Below are 19,582 nucleotides of genomic sequence, written 5' to 3'. Positions count from 1 at the left end.
GAAAGAGGTAGGCTAACAAAGTTTCCACCATAGAAAAAGTGATAACACGGCAATAATCATATAAAACCTGCACTGTGTGGAACCTAGAAAGAAAATACTTTTCTAACTTAGGTATGCTGTTCTCAGTCAAGGTACTTTTAAGAATCACCTAGTCATGTTTCAGACACACCTTTCCATGCCCCACTCTTCTGAGATTTTCATTTGGAAGGTCTAGGGTCTAAAGCTTCCTTAGGAGATTCTAATTTTCAACCTACCAGGTTCCAACACCAGAGGGTGATTAAAATATTCAGATGAATTCATTTTATGAGACTGACAGACAAGGTTGAAACTTTTATTAAAATGTCATAATCTTAGGATTAGCAACAGACAAAATACTTCAGAAAGCAAAGTTCTAAATATTTTATACTTAACATTTTTAGACTACTCAAATAATATCTTACCGCTTTTGTGAGCTCTCGGTCCAGTTCAAGAATTCTATCTGAAGATCCTTCCAACTGCTGTAATTCGTACTTCACATTTCTCAGCTCATTCTGCTTCTTACTTAGGATTTCTGATTTTAGCTCAATTATTCTTCCCAGTCCAGTTTTCTTATCCCTTATTTCATCTATTTGTTTTTGTTTCAGAGTCTCTTTTTCTGCAAAGTCATTCTAAATACACAAGAGAAAAATGAGCATTAACAACTTTTTCCACTAAAAATTTCATTAAGACAAGGTCTCTTCATTGCAAAATAACACATGCATTCTGAAGGAAAAATAGAAAAGGGTAAAAAAAAAGTAATTAATGATCATCATCCTGTGAGCAAACCTTTTCTTTACAATTAGCTTTAAAAATAAACTTTCTTAAAAATCAAATTTAAAAATATAGGTCTATATTTTCTTCATATTTTTATCCTTATAAACTTCAAAAAATTTGCTTTCAGGAGGTCTAAGATGGAGGAGTAAAGAACGTGTGGTTCACCTACTCCACAAATACACTGAAAGTATAATAACTACATGCGGAACTATTAACACAGAAAATTTGTGAAAAACTGACAAAAGACCCCAGGATTATGACAGAGCAAGAAAAACTTTACAAAACCAGATAGAACAAAAGAAAGAAGAAGAGCAAGAGGAAAAGAAGCAAAAGGAAGCGAGATGGGACCTGCTCTCCCAGGAGGGAGCTGTAAAGAGGAATAGCTCCTGCACCCTGCGAAGTTCCCCCACCAGGGAGGAGAACAGCCAAAACGGAGGAGCAACTCTAGACACAAGGTGTGAAGCAGTTAAAAAGGAGACAATCCTCCACAAACGGTCAGTGCTATGGACAACGGGCAACTGTAGGTGGGTGCCAGCAGGTGTTGGGAACTAAAATTCTGGTCTGAGAGATCAGACCCAAAGAGGGAGCTGGGGCGGGCTACATGAGAAAAAACAGGGTTGACTGTGTGGAAACAGTCTGGAGGGACTAGAGTGAAGGTGACCACAGAGAGAACGTCTGAGCAGAGGCAACCCATTTGGGGTTAGAGACTAGATCACTGTTTGGGGGTGCTGGAAAAAAAGGGCAGGGTCAACCACTATGGCCATGTTCCTTGCGTGCACTATCTCAAGCTGCAGGATCCTCCCCCCTTGAGCTCGGGAAACCACTTGGCGGCAGTGGCTGCCTAGCAACAGCTGGGCAACAGTCCCTCCCTTAGGGCTACAGACTTCTTGGAGCAGGTGGCATAACTGCCTGGGGGAATAACACAGTTCCTGGTTCCTGCCGGTGGTTTGCATGCTGGTGGAGCCAACCTGTGCCAGAAGAGCTGTAGGTGGTGGTGCATGTTTCCCAACAGAGCAGTAATCAGCTTGGTCAGGGAAAACACAGACACTGTGACTCCAGCAGAGGCTCCCCGGGGGCCGATCTGTACCAAAAAGAGCCAAGAGGGGGCCACAGGTGCCTGCTCCCTGCAGGAGCTGCAGGCTGCCCGACTGAAGAGAAGCACAAGATACAGAGCTCCTGCCAGTGGCCCCACGAAGGCCCATATCAGTGGCACTTGTTCCACACCAAGGGAGCCGGGGGAGGACCATTAACTCAGATCCACAGCAGCTAGAGAAAGCATTCCTACCAGCAGCAAGGTGGGAGGGGGCACCAGAAACACACATCCTGCAGCTGCGGAGACAGCCTTTTAGCAACAGTTAGGGAGAAGCCCTCTACCCCTGGGGCATTAGAGAGAGATCCCTAGAGTGGCCAAGCAAGGGGAGTGACAGCTAAATAGCAGCACCTGCCCCTATAGCTACAGAGAGCAGTCCCTAAAGCATTCCTGGCAAAGGGAGGGGAGGCAAGAGAAACTGCTAACATTGCAAGCTACAGGAAATAACCCCAAAAGCTACCTGGTAGCTAGAGGGGTTGTAAGAGACACTGCTACCCAGCCTCACAGACCCCATCCCTATCAGCCACCCAGCTCCACTACAGGAGTGTGATACTTCTGCTCCCAACATGTGCTCTTGGTACATGTGAATCGCTATGACCCCTTGAGAACTCCAGGACTAGGTACCTGATTCAACATCCACATACAAATTGTTAAGGGGATGATAAAGAGAAAGGTAAACACTATGAGTCAACAAAGTAAGCTTTCAGACAAAGGAACAAGACCAAAACACACAAAAACCACTAAATGATGAGGAGATAAGCAATCTACCAGAAAAAAAGTTCAGAGAAATGATAGTAAAGATGATCCAAGATCTTGGAAAAAGAATGGAGATATAGATCAAGAACTTAAAAGAAATGTTTAACAAAGAGCTAGAGGATTTAAAGAGCAAAAGAGCAAAATGAATCACACAATAGCTGAAATGAGAAACAACCTAGAAGGAACCAGTAGTAGCTTAACGGAGGCAGAAGAAGGAATAGGTAAGGTGGATAGAGTGATGTAAAAGCACTGCTATAGGAAAGAGCAAAGAAAAAAGAATGAAAAAAACAGGATAGTCTAAGAGACCTCTGGGACAACATTAAATGTACCAATACTCACATCATAGGGGTTCCAGAAGGAGAAGAGCAAGAGAAAGGACCAGAGAAAATAGTTGAAGAGATTAATAGCCAAACATTTCCCAAATATGGGAAAGGAAACACTCATGCAGGTGGTGTTACAGTTGTGGCTCAGCAGTAACTAAACTGACTAGTATCCATGAGGGAATGGATTTGATCCCTGGCCTCAGTCAGTGGGTTAAGGATCTGGCATTGCCATGAGCTGTGGTGTAGGTCGCAGAAGTGGCTTGGATCCTACACTGCTGTGGCTGTAGTACAGGCGAGCAGTTGCAGCTCTGCCGGGACCCCTAGCCTGGGAATTTCCATATGCCACAGATGTGGCCCTAAAAAAGACAAAAAAAAAAAAAAAAAAAAAAAAGAAAGAAAGAAAGAAACACAGCAAGACACATACTAATCAAACTACAAAATTAAGTTCAAAGAAAAAACACTAAGAGCCACAAGAGAAAAGTAACAAATCACATATAAGGGAATCCCTATAAGGACAACAGCTGATTTTCCAGCAGAAACTCTACAAGCCAGAAGGGAGTGGACGATATATTTGAAGTGATGAAGAAGAGGAACCTAGAACCAAGAATACTCTATCCAGCAAAGCTCTCATTCAGATTGGATGGAGAGATCAAAAGTTTTACTGACAAGCAAAAGCTAAGAGAATTCAGTACCTCCAGTCCAGCTCTATATCAACTACTAAAGGAACTTCTCAAAGCAGAAAAGGAAAAGCCACAATTAGAAACAAGAATAATACAAATGGAAAAGCTCACTGGTAAAGGCAAAGATAATATGAAAGTAGGAAATCACCCATTGACAAATATGATATCAAAACTAGCAAGGTGTTCCCGTTGTGGCTCAGCAGAAATGAACCCAACTAGTATCCATAAGGATGTTGTGTTTGATCCCCGGCCTTGTTCAGTGGGTTAAGGATCCAGCGTTGCCATGAAATGTGGTGTAGGTCACAGAGGTGGCTACACACACACACACACACACACACACACACACCCTCCAAAAAAACTAGCAAGCATGAGAAAAGGACAAATGCAGAACATTGAAAATGCATTTGAAATTAAAAGACCAGCAAGAAGAAACATTTCTACACACATATATGGCTAAATCAAAATATAATGGGAACTATAAATCAAGTAACTATAATGCTCACACATATTTAAAAAAAAAAAAAAAGCAAGTGAAACATAACACGAAAGATGGCAAATCACAAGAGAAGACAAGAAAGGACAGGAAGAAAAAAGACCCAAAATAGCAACCCAAAAAAATTAAGTAAATGACATTAAGAATATACTTATCCATAATTACATTGAATGTAAATGGATTAAACACTCCAACTAAAAGATACAGACTCGCTGAATGGATTCAAAAACAAGACTCAGGAGTTCCCGTCGTGGCGCAGTGGTTAACGAATCCGACTAGGAACCATGAGGTTGTGGGTTCGGTCCCTGCCCTTGCTCAGTGGGTTAACAATCCGGCGTTGCCGTGAGCTGTGGTGTAGGTTGCAGACACGGCTTGGATCCCGCGTTGCTGTGGCTCTGGCGTAGGCCAATGGCTACAGCTCCGATTCGACCCCTAGCCTGGGAACCTCCATATGCCGCGGGAGCGGCCCAAGAAACAGCAACAACAACAACAACAACAAAAAGACAAAAGACAAAAAAAAACAAAAAACAAAAAAACAAGACTCATATCTATGCTATTTACAAGAGCCCCACTTCGACTCAAGGACATGTACAGACTGAAAGTGAGGGGGTAGATGAAAATATTACATGCAAATGGAAATTATAGAAAAGCAGGAATAGCAATACTTATATCAGACAAAATTGATTTTAAAAGAAAGAAAGTCACAAGAGACAAAGAAGCACATTACATAATGATTAAAGGATCAACCCAAGAACAATAAATAACAATTGTAAATATATATATATATTTATATATATATATATATATATGCACCCAATATATAATTTGGGTGCATATACATAAATATAAATATATATTTATATATAAATATGTATATTATATAGAAATATAAATATATATATATTTATATATAAATATATATATATGCACCCAATATATAATTTGTAAATATAAACAATTATATATACAAATATATATATATATATACACAATTGTAAATATATATATATATATGTATATATATGCACCCAATATGGGGCACGCCAATATATAAGGCAACTACTAAGGGCCATAAAAGGAGAGACGGACAGTAACATAATAATATTGCTGATTTTAACACCTCATTTACAGCAAAGAACAGATCATCCAGACAAAAAAATCAGCAAGGAACCACAGGCCTTAAATGATACACTAGACCATACAGACCTAGTAGATATCTATGGAACTTTTCACCCCAAAGCAGGAGAATATACTTTCCTCTGAAGTGCATATGGAACATTCTCCAGTATAGATCACATCTTGGGCCACAGAACAAGCCTTGGTAAATTTTAATAATTGAAATTACCTCGAGGATTTTCTCTGATCACAATGCTATGAGACTAAAAATCAACAACAACAACAACAACAACAAAAGCAAGAAACACAAACTCCTGGAAGGTAAACAATATACTACTAAGCAACGAATGGATCACTGAAAAAAATCAAAGAGGAAATTAAAAGATACTTAGAGCCAAATGACAATGAAGATACAACAATCTAAAACCTACGGGAAACAATGAAAGCAGTTCTGAGAGGGAAGTTTATAGCAATACAATCGTATCTCAAATAAACAAGCCAAACTTACATCTTAAACATCTAGAGAAGGAATAACAGAAAAAGCCCAAAATTAGTAAAAGGAAAGAAATCATAAAGATTAGAGCATAAATTAATAACATAGACACAAAGAATGGAGTTCCCGTCGTGGCTCAGTTGTTAACGAACCCAACTAGCATACATGAGGACACGGGTTTGTTTGATCCCTGGCCTCACTCAGTGGGTTAAAGATCCGGCATTGCCATGAGCTGTGGGGTAGATCACAGATGCGGCTCAGAATCCTTCATTGCTGTGGTTCTGGTGTAGGCCAGTGGCTACAGCTCTGGTTGGATCCCTAGCCTGGAAATGTCCATATGCCTCCAGTGCAGACCTAAAAGGACAAAAAAAAAAAAAGACAAAGAAAACAACTGAGAGGATCAATGAAAAACAAATGGTTCTTTGAAAAGATCAATAAAATTGAAAAACCTTTAGCCAGACTCATCAAGAAAAAGAGAGGGTTTAAATCAATAAAATTAGTAATGAAAAAGAAGTTACAACTGACACTGCAGAAATACAAAGGATCATGAGAGACTACTATGAGCAACTGTATGCCAATAAGATGAACAACCTAGAAGAAATGGACAGGTTCTTACAAGGTACAACCTACCAAGACTGAACCAGGAAGAAATAGAAAATATGAATACATCAACCGTAAGTGCTGGAATTGAAAGTATGATTAAAAAACTTCCAAAAAACAAAAGTACAGGACCTGATGGATTCTCAGCTGAGTCTACCAAACATTCAGAGAGGAATTAACACCACTTCTTCTGAAACTTTTCCAAAAAACTGCAGAGGAAGGAATACTCCCAAACTCGTTCTGTGAAGCCACCATCAACCCGATATCAAAACCAAAGATACCACAAAAAAAGGAAATTATAGGCTAATATCACTGACAAATATAGATGCAAAAATCCTCAACAAAATATTAGGAAACCACAGAGAAATACATATTAAAAAGATCATACACCATGATCAAGTAGGATTTATCCCAGGGATACAAGGATTCTTCAATATCCACAAATCTATCAATGTGATACACTACATTAACAAACTGAAAAATAAAAACCATATGATCATTGCAACAGATAAAGAAAAAGCTTGTGACAAAATTCAATGCCCATTCCTGATAAAAACTCTCCAGAGAGTAGACACAGGGGGAACTACCTCAAAATAATAAAAGCCATTTATGACAAACCCACAGTAAACATCACTCTCAATGGTAAAAAAACTATAAGCTTTTCCACTAAGATCAGGACCAAGACAAGGATGTCCACTTTCACCAATGTTATTCAACGTAGTTTTGGAAGTCCCAACCATCGCAATCAGAGAAAGAAATAAAAGGAAACCAAATTGGAAAAGAAGTAAAACCATTGCTATTTGTAGATGACATACTATACCTAGAAAATCCTAAAGACACTACCAAAAAACTATTAGACCTCATCAATGAATTTAGTAAAGTCACAGGATACAAAATTAATACACAGAAATCAACTGCATTTCTACGTACTAACAATTAAAAGACCACCAAGAGAAATTAGGGAAATGATCCCATTACCACCACATCAAAAAGAAAAAAACACCTAGGAATAAACCTACCTAAAGAGACAAAAGACTTGTACTCTGAAAACTATAAGATGCTGATGAAAGAAATCAAAGAAGACACAAATAGATGGAAAGATATACCATACTCTTAGATTGGAAGAATTAATATAATCAAAATGACAGTATTGGAGTTCACATCATAGCTCAGCAGAAACGAATCTGACTAGCATCCATGAGGACAAGGTTCGAGCCCTGGCCTTGCTCAGTGGGTTAAGGATCCAGCATTGCCGTGAGCTGTGGTGTAGGTGGCAGATGTGGCTGGGGACTGGCGTCACTGTGGCTGGTGTAGGCCAGCAGCTACAGCTCTGATTCGACCCCTAGACTGGCAACCTCCATATACTGCGGGTGTGGCCCCCTCAAAAACAATGACACTACTACCTAAGGCAATCTACAGATTCAATGCAATCCCTATCAAATTAGCAATGACATTCTTTACAAAACTAGAACAAGATAATTTTTTAAATATTTAAATAGCCAAAGCAATATTGAAAAGAAAAAACAGATCTGGAGGACTCAGGCCCCCTGACTTCAGACTCTACTATAAAGCTACAGTCATCAAACAGTAGTGTAGTGGCACAAAAACAGAAACAGATATCAATGGATTAGGATAGAAAGCCCAGAAATAAACCCAAGCACCTATGGTCAACTTATCTATGATAAAGGAGGCAACATAGAGTGGAGGAAAGACAGTCTCTCCTATAAATGGTGCTGGGAAAACTGGACAACGTCATGTAAGAGAATGAAATTAGAACATTTTCTTTTTTTTTTTGTCTTTCGTTGTTGTTGTTGTTGCTATTTCTTGGGCCGCTTCCGCGGCATATGGAGGTTCCCAGGCTAGGGGTTGAATCGGAGCTGTAGCCACCGGCCTACGCCAGAGCCACAGCAACGCGGGATCCAAGCCGAGTCTGCAACCTACACCACAGCTCACGGCAACGCCGGATCGTCAACCCACTGAGCAAGGGCAGGGACCGAACCCACAACCTCATGGTTCCTAGTCGGATTCGTTAACCACTGCGCCACGACGGGAACTCCAGAACATTTTCTAATACCATACACAAAAATAAAATCAAAATGGATTAAAGACCTAAATGTAAGGCCAGATGCTATAAAACTCCTAGAGAAAAAGACAGGGAAAACGCTCTTTGACATAAATCATAGCAACATCTTGTTTGATACACCTCCTAGAATAAAGACAATATAAACACCAACCAGGGAGTTCCCGTCGTGGCGCAGGGGTTAATGAATCCGACTAGGAACCATGAGGTTGCGGGTTCGATCCCTGCCCTTGCTCAGGGGTTTAAGGATCCGGCATTGCCGTGAGCTGTGGTGTAGGTCACAGACACGGCTCAGATCCCGCATTGCTGCGGCTCTGGCGTAAGCTAGGGGCTACAGCTTTGATTCGACCCCTAGCCTGGGAACCTCCATATGCCGCGGGAGCAGCCCAAGAAATGGCAAAAAGACAAAAAAAATTTTTTTAAATAAAAAAATAAAAATAAACGCAAACCAATTGGACCTAATTAAACTCCAAAGCTTCTGCACAGCAAAGGAAACCATTAAAAACACTTAGAAAACCCACAGGATGGGAGAAAATCTTTGCAAGTGACTCAACCGACAAAAGTACAATCTCTAAAACATACAACTCTTGGGGAGTTCCCGTCGTGGCGCAGTGGTTAATGAATCCGACTAGGAACCAAGAGGTTGCGGGTTCGATCCCTGCCCTTGCTCCGTGGGTTAAGGATCTGGCGTTGCCGTGAGCTGTGGTGTAGATCACAGACTCAGCTTGGTTCCCGCGTTGCTGTGGCTCTGGTGTAGGCCGGCAGCTACAGCTCTGATTAGACCCCTAGCCTGGGAACCTCCATATGCCGTGGGAGTGGCCCAAGAAAGGGCAAAAAGAAGACAAAAAGGAAAAAAAAAAAAACAAAAAAAAACATACAACTCTTACTACTCGAAAACAAAAAAAAAACAGACAACCCAATTGAAAAATCGGCAGAATACCTAAATAGACATTCCTCCAAAGAAGCCATACAGACGGCCAGCAGGTACATGAAAAAAATGCTCAACATTACTAATTGTTAGAGAAATGTAAATCAAAACTACAGTGAGGTACCAGCTCAAACCAGTTAGAGTGGCCATCATTAACAAGTCAACAAACAGCAAACCCTGAAAAGGATGTGGATAAAAGAAAACCTTCCTTTACTGTTGGTGGGAATGTAAACTGGTACAACCACTATGGAAAACAGTATGAAAGTACCTCAAAAAACTAGATATAGATCTACCATATGATCCAGCAATCCCATTCCTGGGCATATATGTGGACAATACTTTCATTCAAAAAGATACACGCACCCATTATGTTCACTGCAGCACAATTCACAACAGCCAAGACATGAAAATCTAAATGTCCATCAACAGACAAATGGATTAAGAAGATGCGGTATATGTGTACAATGGAATACTACTCAGCCATAAAAAAGGACAAAAATAATGCTATTTGTAGCAACATGGATGGAACTAGAGACTCTCATACTGAGTGAAATCAGAAAGACACCATATGGTAGCACTTACATGTGGAGTCTAAAATATGGCACAAATGATCTATCTACAAAACAGAAACAGATCATGGACATGGAGGACAGACTTGTGTTTGCCAGGGGAAAGGGGAGCGAGTAGGATGGATTGGAAGTTTGGGGTTAGTAGATGCACTTGGAATGGATTAGCACTAAGATCCTACTGTATGGCACAGGGAACTATATCCAATCATTTGTGATGGAACATGATGTGAGAAAAAGAATGTGTATATATGTATAACTGGGTCATTTTGCTGTACAGCAGAAATTGACAGAATACTATAAATCAGATATAATAAAAAAATTTTTTTAAATTTCCTTTGAAAAATGTTTTTTCCTACCTCATAGCAAATTTTGTCCTATCACTAATCCGAAAATATGACAAAATAATGAATTATTATTAAAATAATTCAACTAGACAATCTGATACAAACAAAAGAAAATAATATTTACCATCAGTCGGCTGGCAGTTTCTGCTTCCCTTTCTTGCCTCTCTCTCACAAGTTTGTGAAAATTTTTTATCTGTCTTTCACTGAATGGTCCACGCTCAAAGCCATCCAATTCTAACTGTGTTGCCAAAGAATGAATCAACGAATCTCTAGCTCGAATATGCTCTTGATGACGATCTGCTTGTAGCTGTAGACGACCTTTAGAAAACACAGTTAATTTTTTCAGCTGACTTTTTAAAAATTGAGATAACTGTACATTCACATGCAGCAGTAAAAAACAATACAGCAAGATCTCATATCCTCTGCTCATTTTCCCCCAATGGGTATAATTATATACTGAGATATAATAAGAAATACACATTTGGTCTTTGTCCCTGATTCCTGGTACAGAGCTCCAAACACTCTTAGAATTTCTCAAGGACAAGGGTGAGAGGAATATCTTTTGTTATTCATTGTAAGTTCCTTTCAACTGTACCTGAGTTTATTCTAATGAAGTGACTCTTGGAGGATGGGACCTGGTTGTCAGAGGAACCAACTACATGATTAGAGAGTAAGAACTTTCAGCACTCACCCCTCTTAATTCTGGGGAGGGTCTGAAGACTATGTTCAATCACCAATAATTTAATTAATCATGTCTACACAATGCAATTTCCATAAAAACCCTAAACAACAGCATTTGAAGAACTTTCAGATTGAAGAATTATCAAGGTGTTAGGTAAGTGCCACACATGGAGAAGGCATGGAAGCTCAATGTCCCTTCTCTATAACTTGTCCTACGCATCGATTCCATTTGGCTCTTCCTGAGCTGTATCCTTTATAATAAACTGGTAACAGTTTAAGTAAGCATTTCCCTGAGTTCTGGGAGCTCAGAATTTTGACAATTACTAAATTTGAGAACAGGGTTGTGAGAACCCCTGAATTATAACCAGGTGGTTAGAAGTACAAGGGCCAGACAATCTGGGACTTGGGATTGGCATCTGAAGTGGAGTGGGTGGCAGTCTCATGGGACAGAGCTCTCAATCTGTGAGGTCTATGCTAACTCCAGACAGGGAATGTCAGAACTGAATTAAGTTAGAGGACACTCAGTTGGTGTCCAATGAGAACTGGAGAATTGCTTAGTGTGGAAAAATTCACACATCTGGCATCAGAACTGTTTTGAGTAGAAAAACAGTGTTTTCTTTTAATAATTTACAAAATTAGTGTAATGTCGCAACCAGGATATTGACACTGAAATAATGCATCAGTCTTATTTCCTCAGTTTTACTCATAACTGTGTATTGGATTTTATATAATTTTACCAACCATGTTGGTTCTTATATCTTCCATGATAGTCGAGATACTGAACAGTTCTAGTACAATGAGAATCCTTCATGCTGTTTTTAAAATTGTAACCACACTGACCTTCCTTCTCTCCTGCTCCTCCTCCTACTGGGTAATACTGGCAATCACTTAATCTGTTCTACATTTCTAAAATTTTGGCATTTCAAAATGATACATAAAATGGAAGCATACTATTTTTAATCTCTTGAGAATGAGTTTTTTCACTCAGCATAATTCCCTGGAGGTTCATCATTCATTCAGAAAATGCACATTATAATAGGGGAAAAGACCAAATAAACAACATCCTACCCTGTTCAACAAGTAGTTCTGATTTTTCTTGATTGAGAAGCCTAGATTCTTTATTTAATTTTTCCAGTTCACGCTGACAGTCTACCAATCTCTTTTCTTTCTCCCTTACTGTTCTCTGGTGATTGTGATATAAATCATTTAGTTGCTCATCAGTCCCTTGAAAAACCTGTGTAGAACCAAAATAAAGAGCTTTAATGAATAAGTATAACAAGGTACCACTCTGAGGTACAAAATATGAACCAAAGCTTATTCAAAATTCCTCCTCTTAACATAAACATGGAAGTAAAACAAGCATCAATATTTGTATGTTTGTTTCAAAATCTGACCAGCAAAATGGAATCAAATGAAGTTCATCACAATAATCTCAAAATTCTGAAGTAGAACAAAATTCTACCACCACAAACCTTTTCCATTTTCTGTTCCAATTCACTATTATCTTTTTCCATTTGTCTCTTTCGGCTATCCAAAGCTTTAATTTCATTGTCGAGTCTCATTATTTTAGAGAGATTCTGTTCAATTTCTTTTAGACGACTCTGAAAATAAATGAACACCCTACATCAATAAAATTTATTGCAGTTTACATTGCAAATAACTGAAGATAAGTAAGATATCCCAGAGCCAGGCACTTAGTAAAAGTGACCTCACTTAATACTAACAATGCTATAAAGGGGGCATGGAGAAGGTGAGCATCAGAGAATTAAGTAACTTGTCCAACTCCTCAGAGCTAGTAACGAAAAGCAGGAATTTAAACTGCACTTCTAACTCCAAAGTCTATCTCCTGCCTTTAACACCTCCCACAAATCATTCATTAGGTAGTTAGACCCACAGTAAGTCAAGTACCATATATTAGGAATTTAATCCTTAAAAGATAAACTATTTAATTTATTAAAAAAGAAATCATGGTTAATGAATCCAACTAGGAACCATGAGGTTGTGGGTTCGATCCCTGGCCTTGCTCAGGGGGTTAAGGATCTGGCGTTGCCGTAAGCTGTGGTGTAGGTTGCAGACGTGGCTTGGATCCCACGTTGCTGTGGCTCTCGTGTAGTCCGGTGCCTACAGCTCCGATTCGACCCCTAGCCTGGGAAACTCCACATGCCGCGGGAGCGGCCCAAGAAATGGCAAAAAGACAAAAAAAAAACAATAATAATAATAAAAAAGAAATCACAACTACTGAGTGGACCAGAAACCCTTGGTGTGTCACAAGTGAAATATGACTAATGATCTCAGGGGCCTGCTTCCAGGGACAGGTGGTTGCCTCATTTCCTAGGAATATGAGTGACCCGGCTCAGCATTTCCCTCCTTGGATGATGCTAGGGATACTCGTCCAGTGTTTGCCTCTAGGATTCCAAGGCTAACCAATTCCTCTAAGACATTTTCAGACCTAATTTTAAACAAACACATTATTACAGGTATCAATTGTAAGCTTTCATAGCTGCACAAAAATGCATCCTCAACTTCAATGTCACAATAATAAAATTATACTAATACCATATTTTGTGATGTGTATATTAATAAGCAACATATAATCATCAGAGAAATTTTACTTTAACAATGTATCCCCAGCACATGCAATAAGTGTTCAGTATGTTAGCAGAATGAGGCCTGAAAAAAATTTTACCAATAATAAGTTATTGACTGAATGCCAACTATACTATAAACATTGTACTAAGTGCTTTGATACATTCTAATTATTATGACACTACAAGCAAACCTCAGAGATATAGTAGGTTCAGTCACACACCTCTGCTAAAATGATTACTTCAGTAAGGCAAGTCATATGAATTTTACGGCTTCACAATGCATATAAAAGTTGTTTACACCATACTGTAGAAGTATGCAATAGTATTATGTCTAAAAAAGACCCACAACATTCATATTTTGATCTCTTTCCATGAATCCCAAATGTTCTTAATGACATCTAGAATGGTGAATACTTTCCAGAAGGTTTTCAATTTACCCAGATCCATCACGTCATAGAACTGAAGAGAGTTAGGACCTTGCTCTGCATTAGGGAATGTTTGCTTAAGGGAATGCTGTGGCTGGTTTGATCCTCTATCCAGACCACTAAAACCTTCTCCATATCAGCAAAAAGGCTGTTTCACTTTCTTATCATGTCTGTGTTCACTGGAATAGCACCTTTAATTTCCTTCAAGAACTCTTCCGTTGCATTCACAACTTCACTAACCATGAGGCCTAGCTTTTTTACCTACCTTTTTTTTTTCTTTTTGCCTTCCTTGCTAATCTCAATCATTTTTAGCTTCTGATTTAAAGTGAGAGATGTGTGACTCTTGAACACTCAGAGGCCATTATAAGGTTATCGATTGGCCTAATTTCAATATTGTTGTGTCCCAGGGAGTAGGAAAGCTCGAGGAGAGGGAGAAAGATGGGAGAATGGCTGATGGGTAGAGCAGTCAGAACACATATAACATTGAGCAATTAAATTCACGGTCTTGGAGTTCCCGTTGTGGTGCGGCAGAAATGAATCCGATGAATAACCATGAGGTTGCAGGTTCGATCCCTGGCCTCGCTGAGTGGGTTAAGGATCCGGCATTGCTGTGAGCTGTGGTGTAGGTTGTAGACGCAGCTCAGATCCTGCATTGCTGTGGCTGTGGCTGGCAGCTGTAGCTCTGATTCAAAACCTACCCGGGGAACCTCCATCCACATGCCATGGGTGTGGCCCTAAAAAGAAAAAAAAAAAAAAAATCAATGTTTTGGGATTAAGATGGTGGAACAGAAGGACTGGGGCATGTCTTCTCTCATTAAAAGCAACAAAATTACAACCAACGGCTGAACAACCTTCAACAAAACAGACTGCAAACTATCAAAAAGGATACCCTACTCCAGAAGACAAAGAAGAGGCCAAATCGAGACAGTAGGAGGGGCAATTGTACAGTATAAGCAACCCATACCCGCCAGGTAGGTGGCTCACAGACTGGAAAGTAACAATATCGCAAAGGCTCTCCCATAGGATTGAGAGTTCTGAGTCCCAGGTCAGGGTCCCACAACTGGGGATCTGGCATTAGGAAGAGGAGCCCCTGCACCTTTTGGTGTTGAGGGCCAGTGGGGCTTCTGCACACGAGCTCCATGGGACTGGAGGAAATGGGGACGTTACTCTTAAAAGGAGCACACAGGCTAGGTGTGCTCATGTGCACTAGGTCCCAGAGCAAAAGCGGAAACCCCATGGGAATCTGGGTCAGACCTCCCTGAGGTTCTTGGAGAATCTCCTGGGTAAACAGGGGCAGGGGGTGACTGTGGCTCGTTGTGGGGGAAGGACATTGGAGGCAAAGGTCTTCAGAAAAATCATCAGAGTGAACTCCTCTAGAGGTGGCCATTTTGGAAATATCTGACCCCCACTCATCAGGGCTGAGAAGCCCCAGGCCAAACAACAAACAGGGTCGGAACACAGCCCCACCTATCAGGCTGCTGAAAGATCTCCTAGGCCCATGGTGAGTCTCTAATCTCACCCAGAAACAAAGCCCCACCCACCAAAGGGATGAGAATCAGCTCCACCTACCAGTGGGCAGATACCAGTTCTTCCCATCAGGAAGCCTGCAGCAAGCCCTTGTAGCAACTTCTGCCACAAGACAGGCAGACATCAGAAGCAAGAGAGGCTACAACCCTACCGTCTGCAAAAAGGAGACCACACCAAAAATCTATACAAAATGAAAACGCAGAGAATTATGACTCAGATAAGGGAACAAGAAAAAAACTGCAGAAAAACAACTAAGTGATCTGGAGATTACCAACCTTCACGAAAGACTGATGATAGTAAAGACGATTCAAGATCTTGGAAATAAACAGGAGGCAAAGATTGATAAATTACAAGAAACACTGAGCAAAGAAATAGAAGATGTAAGGATGAAGCAAGAAGAGATGCAAAATACAGTAACTGAAAAAAAATTCACTAGAAGCAATCAACAGCAGAATACAGGAGGCAGAAGAAGGAATAAGAGAGATGTAGGGCAGACTAGCAGAAATCGCTGATGAGGGAACAGCAAAGAGAAAAAAGACTGAGAAGAAATGAAGACAGTCTAAGAGAACTCTGGGACAATGTTAAACACACCAACATCTGTATCAAAGGGGTGCCAGAAGAAGTGAGAAATGGTCAGAGAAAATATCCGAAGAGACCATAGCCAAAAATTTCCTTAACATGGGAAATGAATCACTCACCCAAATCCCAGAAGCACAAAGAGTACCATATAAAATAAACCCAAGAAGAACACCCTAAAACACATATTAATTAAAAGTGACAAAAATTAAAGACAAAAAAATACTGAAATCAGCAAGAGAAAAGAAACAAATAACATACAAGGAAACCCTGATAAGGTTATTGGCAGCTTTTTCAGCAGCAACTTCGCAGGCCAGAAGGGAGTGGCATGATATACTTAAAGTAATGAAAGGAAAAAACCTCCAACCAAGATTACTCTACCTAGCAAGGCTCTCATTCAGATTTGAAGGGCAAAAGCTTTACAGACAAGCAAGAGGTAAGAGGCACCACTAAACCAGCTTTACAACAAATACTAAAAGACCTTCTCTAGGTGGAAAAGAAAAGGCCACAAAGAGAAACAAAAATATCACAAATGACAAGGCTCACCAGTAAAGGCATACATATGGTAAAGGTAGGAAAATCATCCACACACACAAACATGCTACCAAAACCAGAAATTGTGAGGTGAGAGTACAGATGCTGAACACTGGAGCTGCACTTGCGATTAAGAAACCAACAACTTAATTAAAAAAAGAGAGACCAACAACTTAAAACAATACTGTATATATATATATATATAGATTCCTATATCAAAACTTCATGGTAACTGCAAACCAAAAATCTACAATAGATACACAAATAAGAAAAAGCAATCCAAATACAACACTAAAGACAGTCATCAAACCACAGAGAACAAGAGAAGGAAAGAAAAAAGACCAACAAAAACAAATCCAAAACAGTTAATAAAACCGCAATAAGAACATACATACCAATAATGTAAATGGACTAAACGCCCCAACCAAAAGACACAGAGTGGATGAATGGATACAAAAACAAGACCCATCTATATACTATCTTCAAGAGACCCACTTCAGTCCTAGGACATGTAAAAATTGAAAGTGAGAGGATGGAGGAAAAGATTCCATCCAAATGGAAATCAAAAGAAAGCTGGAGTAAACAACACTCAAAGAAAAGAGACCTTAAAACAAAGAATATTATAAGAGACAAAGAAGGACATTACATACCAAAGTATTAATCCAAGAAGCCTTAACAACTATAAGTATGTGTGCACCCAACAAAGGAATGCCTCAGTAAGTACAGGAACTGCTAACAACCTTAAAAGGAGAAATTGACAATAACACAGTAGTAGCAGGGGACTTTAACACCCCATTTACAGCAACGGACAGATCACCCAGACAGAAAATCAAAAAGGAAACACAGGTCTTAAATCGTACATTGGACCAGATGGACTTAATACATATTTATAGAACACTCCATCTAAAAACAGCAGAATAAACATTCTTCTCAAGGGCACAAAGAAAATTCTCTAGGATAGATCACATCCTGGGCCACAAATTAAGCCTTGTTCACTTTAAGAAAACTGAAATTATATCTGTATCTATATATCTATATATTCTAACTACAAAGCGACACAACTAGAAATCACTAAGAAAAAAAAAACCTGCAAAAAACACAAACACATGGAGACTAAATGATATGCTACTAAACAACCAATGGATCACTGAAGAAATCAAAGGAAATTTAAAAATACGTAGAAGCAAATGACAACAAAGACACAACAATCCAAAACCTATGGGATGCAGCAAAAGCAGTTCTATGAGGGAAGTTTATAGCAGTACAAGCCTACCTCAGGAAACAAGAAAAAGCTCAAACAAACAACCTAACTTTACACCTAAAGCAACTACAGAGAAAACGACAGACAAAACCCAAAGTTAGCAGATGGAAAGAAATCATAACTATCAGAGCAGAAATAAATGAAAAAGAAACAAACAAAACCATAGAAAAAAAATCAATGAAACCAAAAGCTGGTTCTTTGAAAAGATCAACAAAACTGATAAACCCTTAGGCAGACTTATCAAGAGAAAGAGAGGACTCAAATCAATAAAATTAGAAATTAAAAAGTTAGAACAGACATCACAGAAATACAAAGGATCATAAGAGAATACTACAAGCAACTATATGCCAATAAAATGGACAATCTAGAAGAAAAAGACAAATTCATTCTTAGAAAAGTACAATCTTCCAAGACTAAACCAAGACAAAATAGAAAAGATGAACAAACCAATCACAAGCACTGAAATTGAAACTGTGATTAAAAAACTGTCAACATACAGGAGTTCCTGTCGTGGCGCAGTGGTTAACGAATCCGACTAGGAACCATGAGGTCGCGGGTTCGGTCCCTGCCCTTGCTCAGTGGGTTAACGATCCGGCGTTGCCGTGAGCTGTGGTGTAGGTTGCAGACGTGGCTCGGATCCCGTGTTGCTGTGGCTCTGGCGTAGGCCGGTGGCTACAGCTCCGATTCGACCCCTAGCCTGGGAACCTCCATATGCCACGGAAGCGGCCCAAGAGATAGCAACAACAACAACAAAAGACAAAAGACAAAAAAAAAAAAAACTGTCAACATACAAAAGTCCAGAACCAGATGGCTTCCCTGGTGAAATCTATCAAACATTTAGAGAAGAGCTAACAACTATCCTAAAACTATTCCAAAAAATTGCAGAAGAAGAAACACTCCAAGGTCATTCTATGAAGCCACCATCAATCACCCTGATACCAAAACAAGACAAAGATACCACACAAAAAAGAAAATTACAGGCCAATATCATGGCCTGTTTGAGGTGCAAAAATCCTCAACAAAATACTACCAAATCGAATGCAACAATACATTAAGAGGGTTGTATACCATGATCAAGTGGGATTTACCCCAGTGATGCAAGGATATCCACAGCTCAATTTGCATGACACACCACATTAACAAACTTTAGAATAAAAACCATATGATCCTCTCACAGATGCAGAAAAAGCCTTTGACAAAATCCAACAACAATTTCCAATTAAAAAGCCTCCAGAAAGTGGGCATAGAGGGACTTTACCTCAATATAATAAAGGCCGTATATGACCAACCCACAGCTAATGTCATTCTCAATGGTGAAAAACTGAAAGAATTCCCGCTAAGATCAGGAATAAAACAAGGATGCCCGCTCTCACCATTACTACTCAACGGTTTTGAAGGTCCTAGCCACGACAATTAGAGAAGAGAAAGAAATAAAGAGAACGCAAATTGGAAAAGAAGTAAAACTATCACTGTTTGCAGATGACATGATACTATACCTAGAAAATCCTAAAGACACTAACAGAAAACAGTTAGAACTCATCAATGAATTTGGTAAAGTTACAGGATACCAAATTAATACACAGAATCGGAGTTCCCATCGTGGCTCAGTGGTTAACAAATCTGACTAGAAACCATGAGGTTTCAGGTTCCATCCCTGGCCTCCATCAGTGGGTTAAGGATCTGGCACTGCCATGAGCTGTGGTGTAGGTCACAGACACAGCTTGGA

General features: G+C 39.6%; 1 protein-coding gene across 2 annotated transcripts in view; it reads right to left on the bottom strand.

The window, feature by feature from the left end:
- RAD50 (RAD50 double strand break repair protein) overlaps positions 1 to 19,582 on the bottom strand; it is a 94,735-nt gene that overhangs the window by 51,403 nt on the left and 23,750 nt on the right. For both annotated transcript variants that reach the window (XR_014838759.1, XM_003354274.5), the window contains exons 6-9: positions 12,418 to 12,546; positions 12,014 to 12,179; positions 10,389 to 10,582; positions 441 to 647 (exon numbers count right to left, since the gene is read on the bottom strand). Coding sequence is in view for 1 of the 2 variants with exons in the window: in XM_003354274.5 (XP_003354322.2) it covers positions 441 to 647; positions 10,389 to 10,582; positions 12,014 to 12,179; positions 12,418 to 12,546 (696 nt within the window). In the remaining variant the exon portion in view is untranslated. The remainder of the gene's footprint in view (positions 1 to 440; positions 648 to 10,388; positions 10,583 to 12,013; positions 12,180 to 12,417; positions 12,547 to 19,582) is intronic.

Source organism: Sus scrofa, chromosome 2 (assembly GCF_054392235.1).
Source record: "Sus scrofa isolate SSC_HxYL_T2T_F1_AM1 chromosome 2, Sscrofa_HxYL_maternal_Yorkshire_Landrace_v2.0, whole genome shotgun sequence".
NCBI lineage: Eukaryota > Metazoa > Chordata > Mammalia > Artiodactyla > Suidae > Sus > Sus scrofa.
Note: the sequence above shows the minus strand (reverse complement) of the source record. Positions and strands in the feature narration are given on the sequence as shown.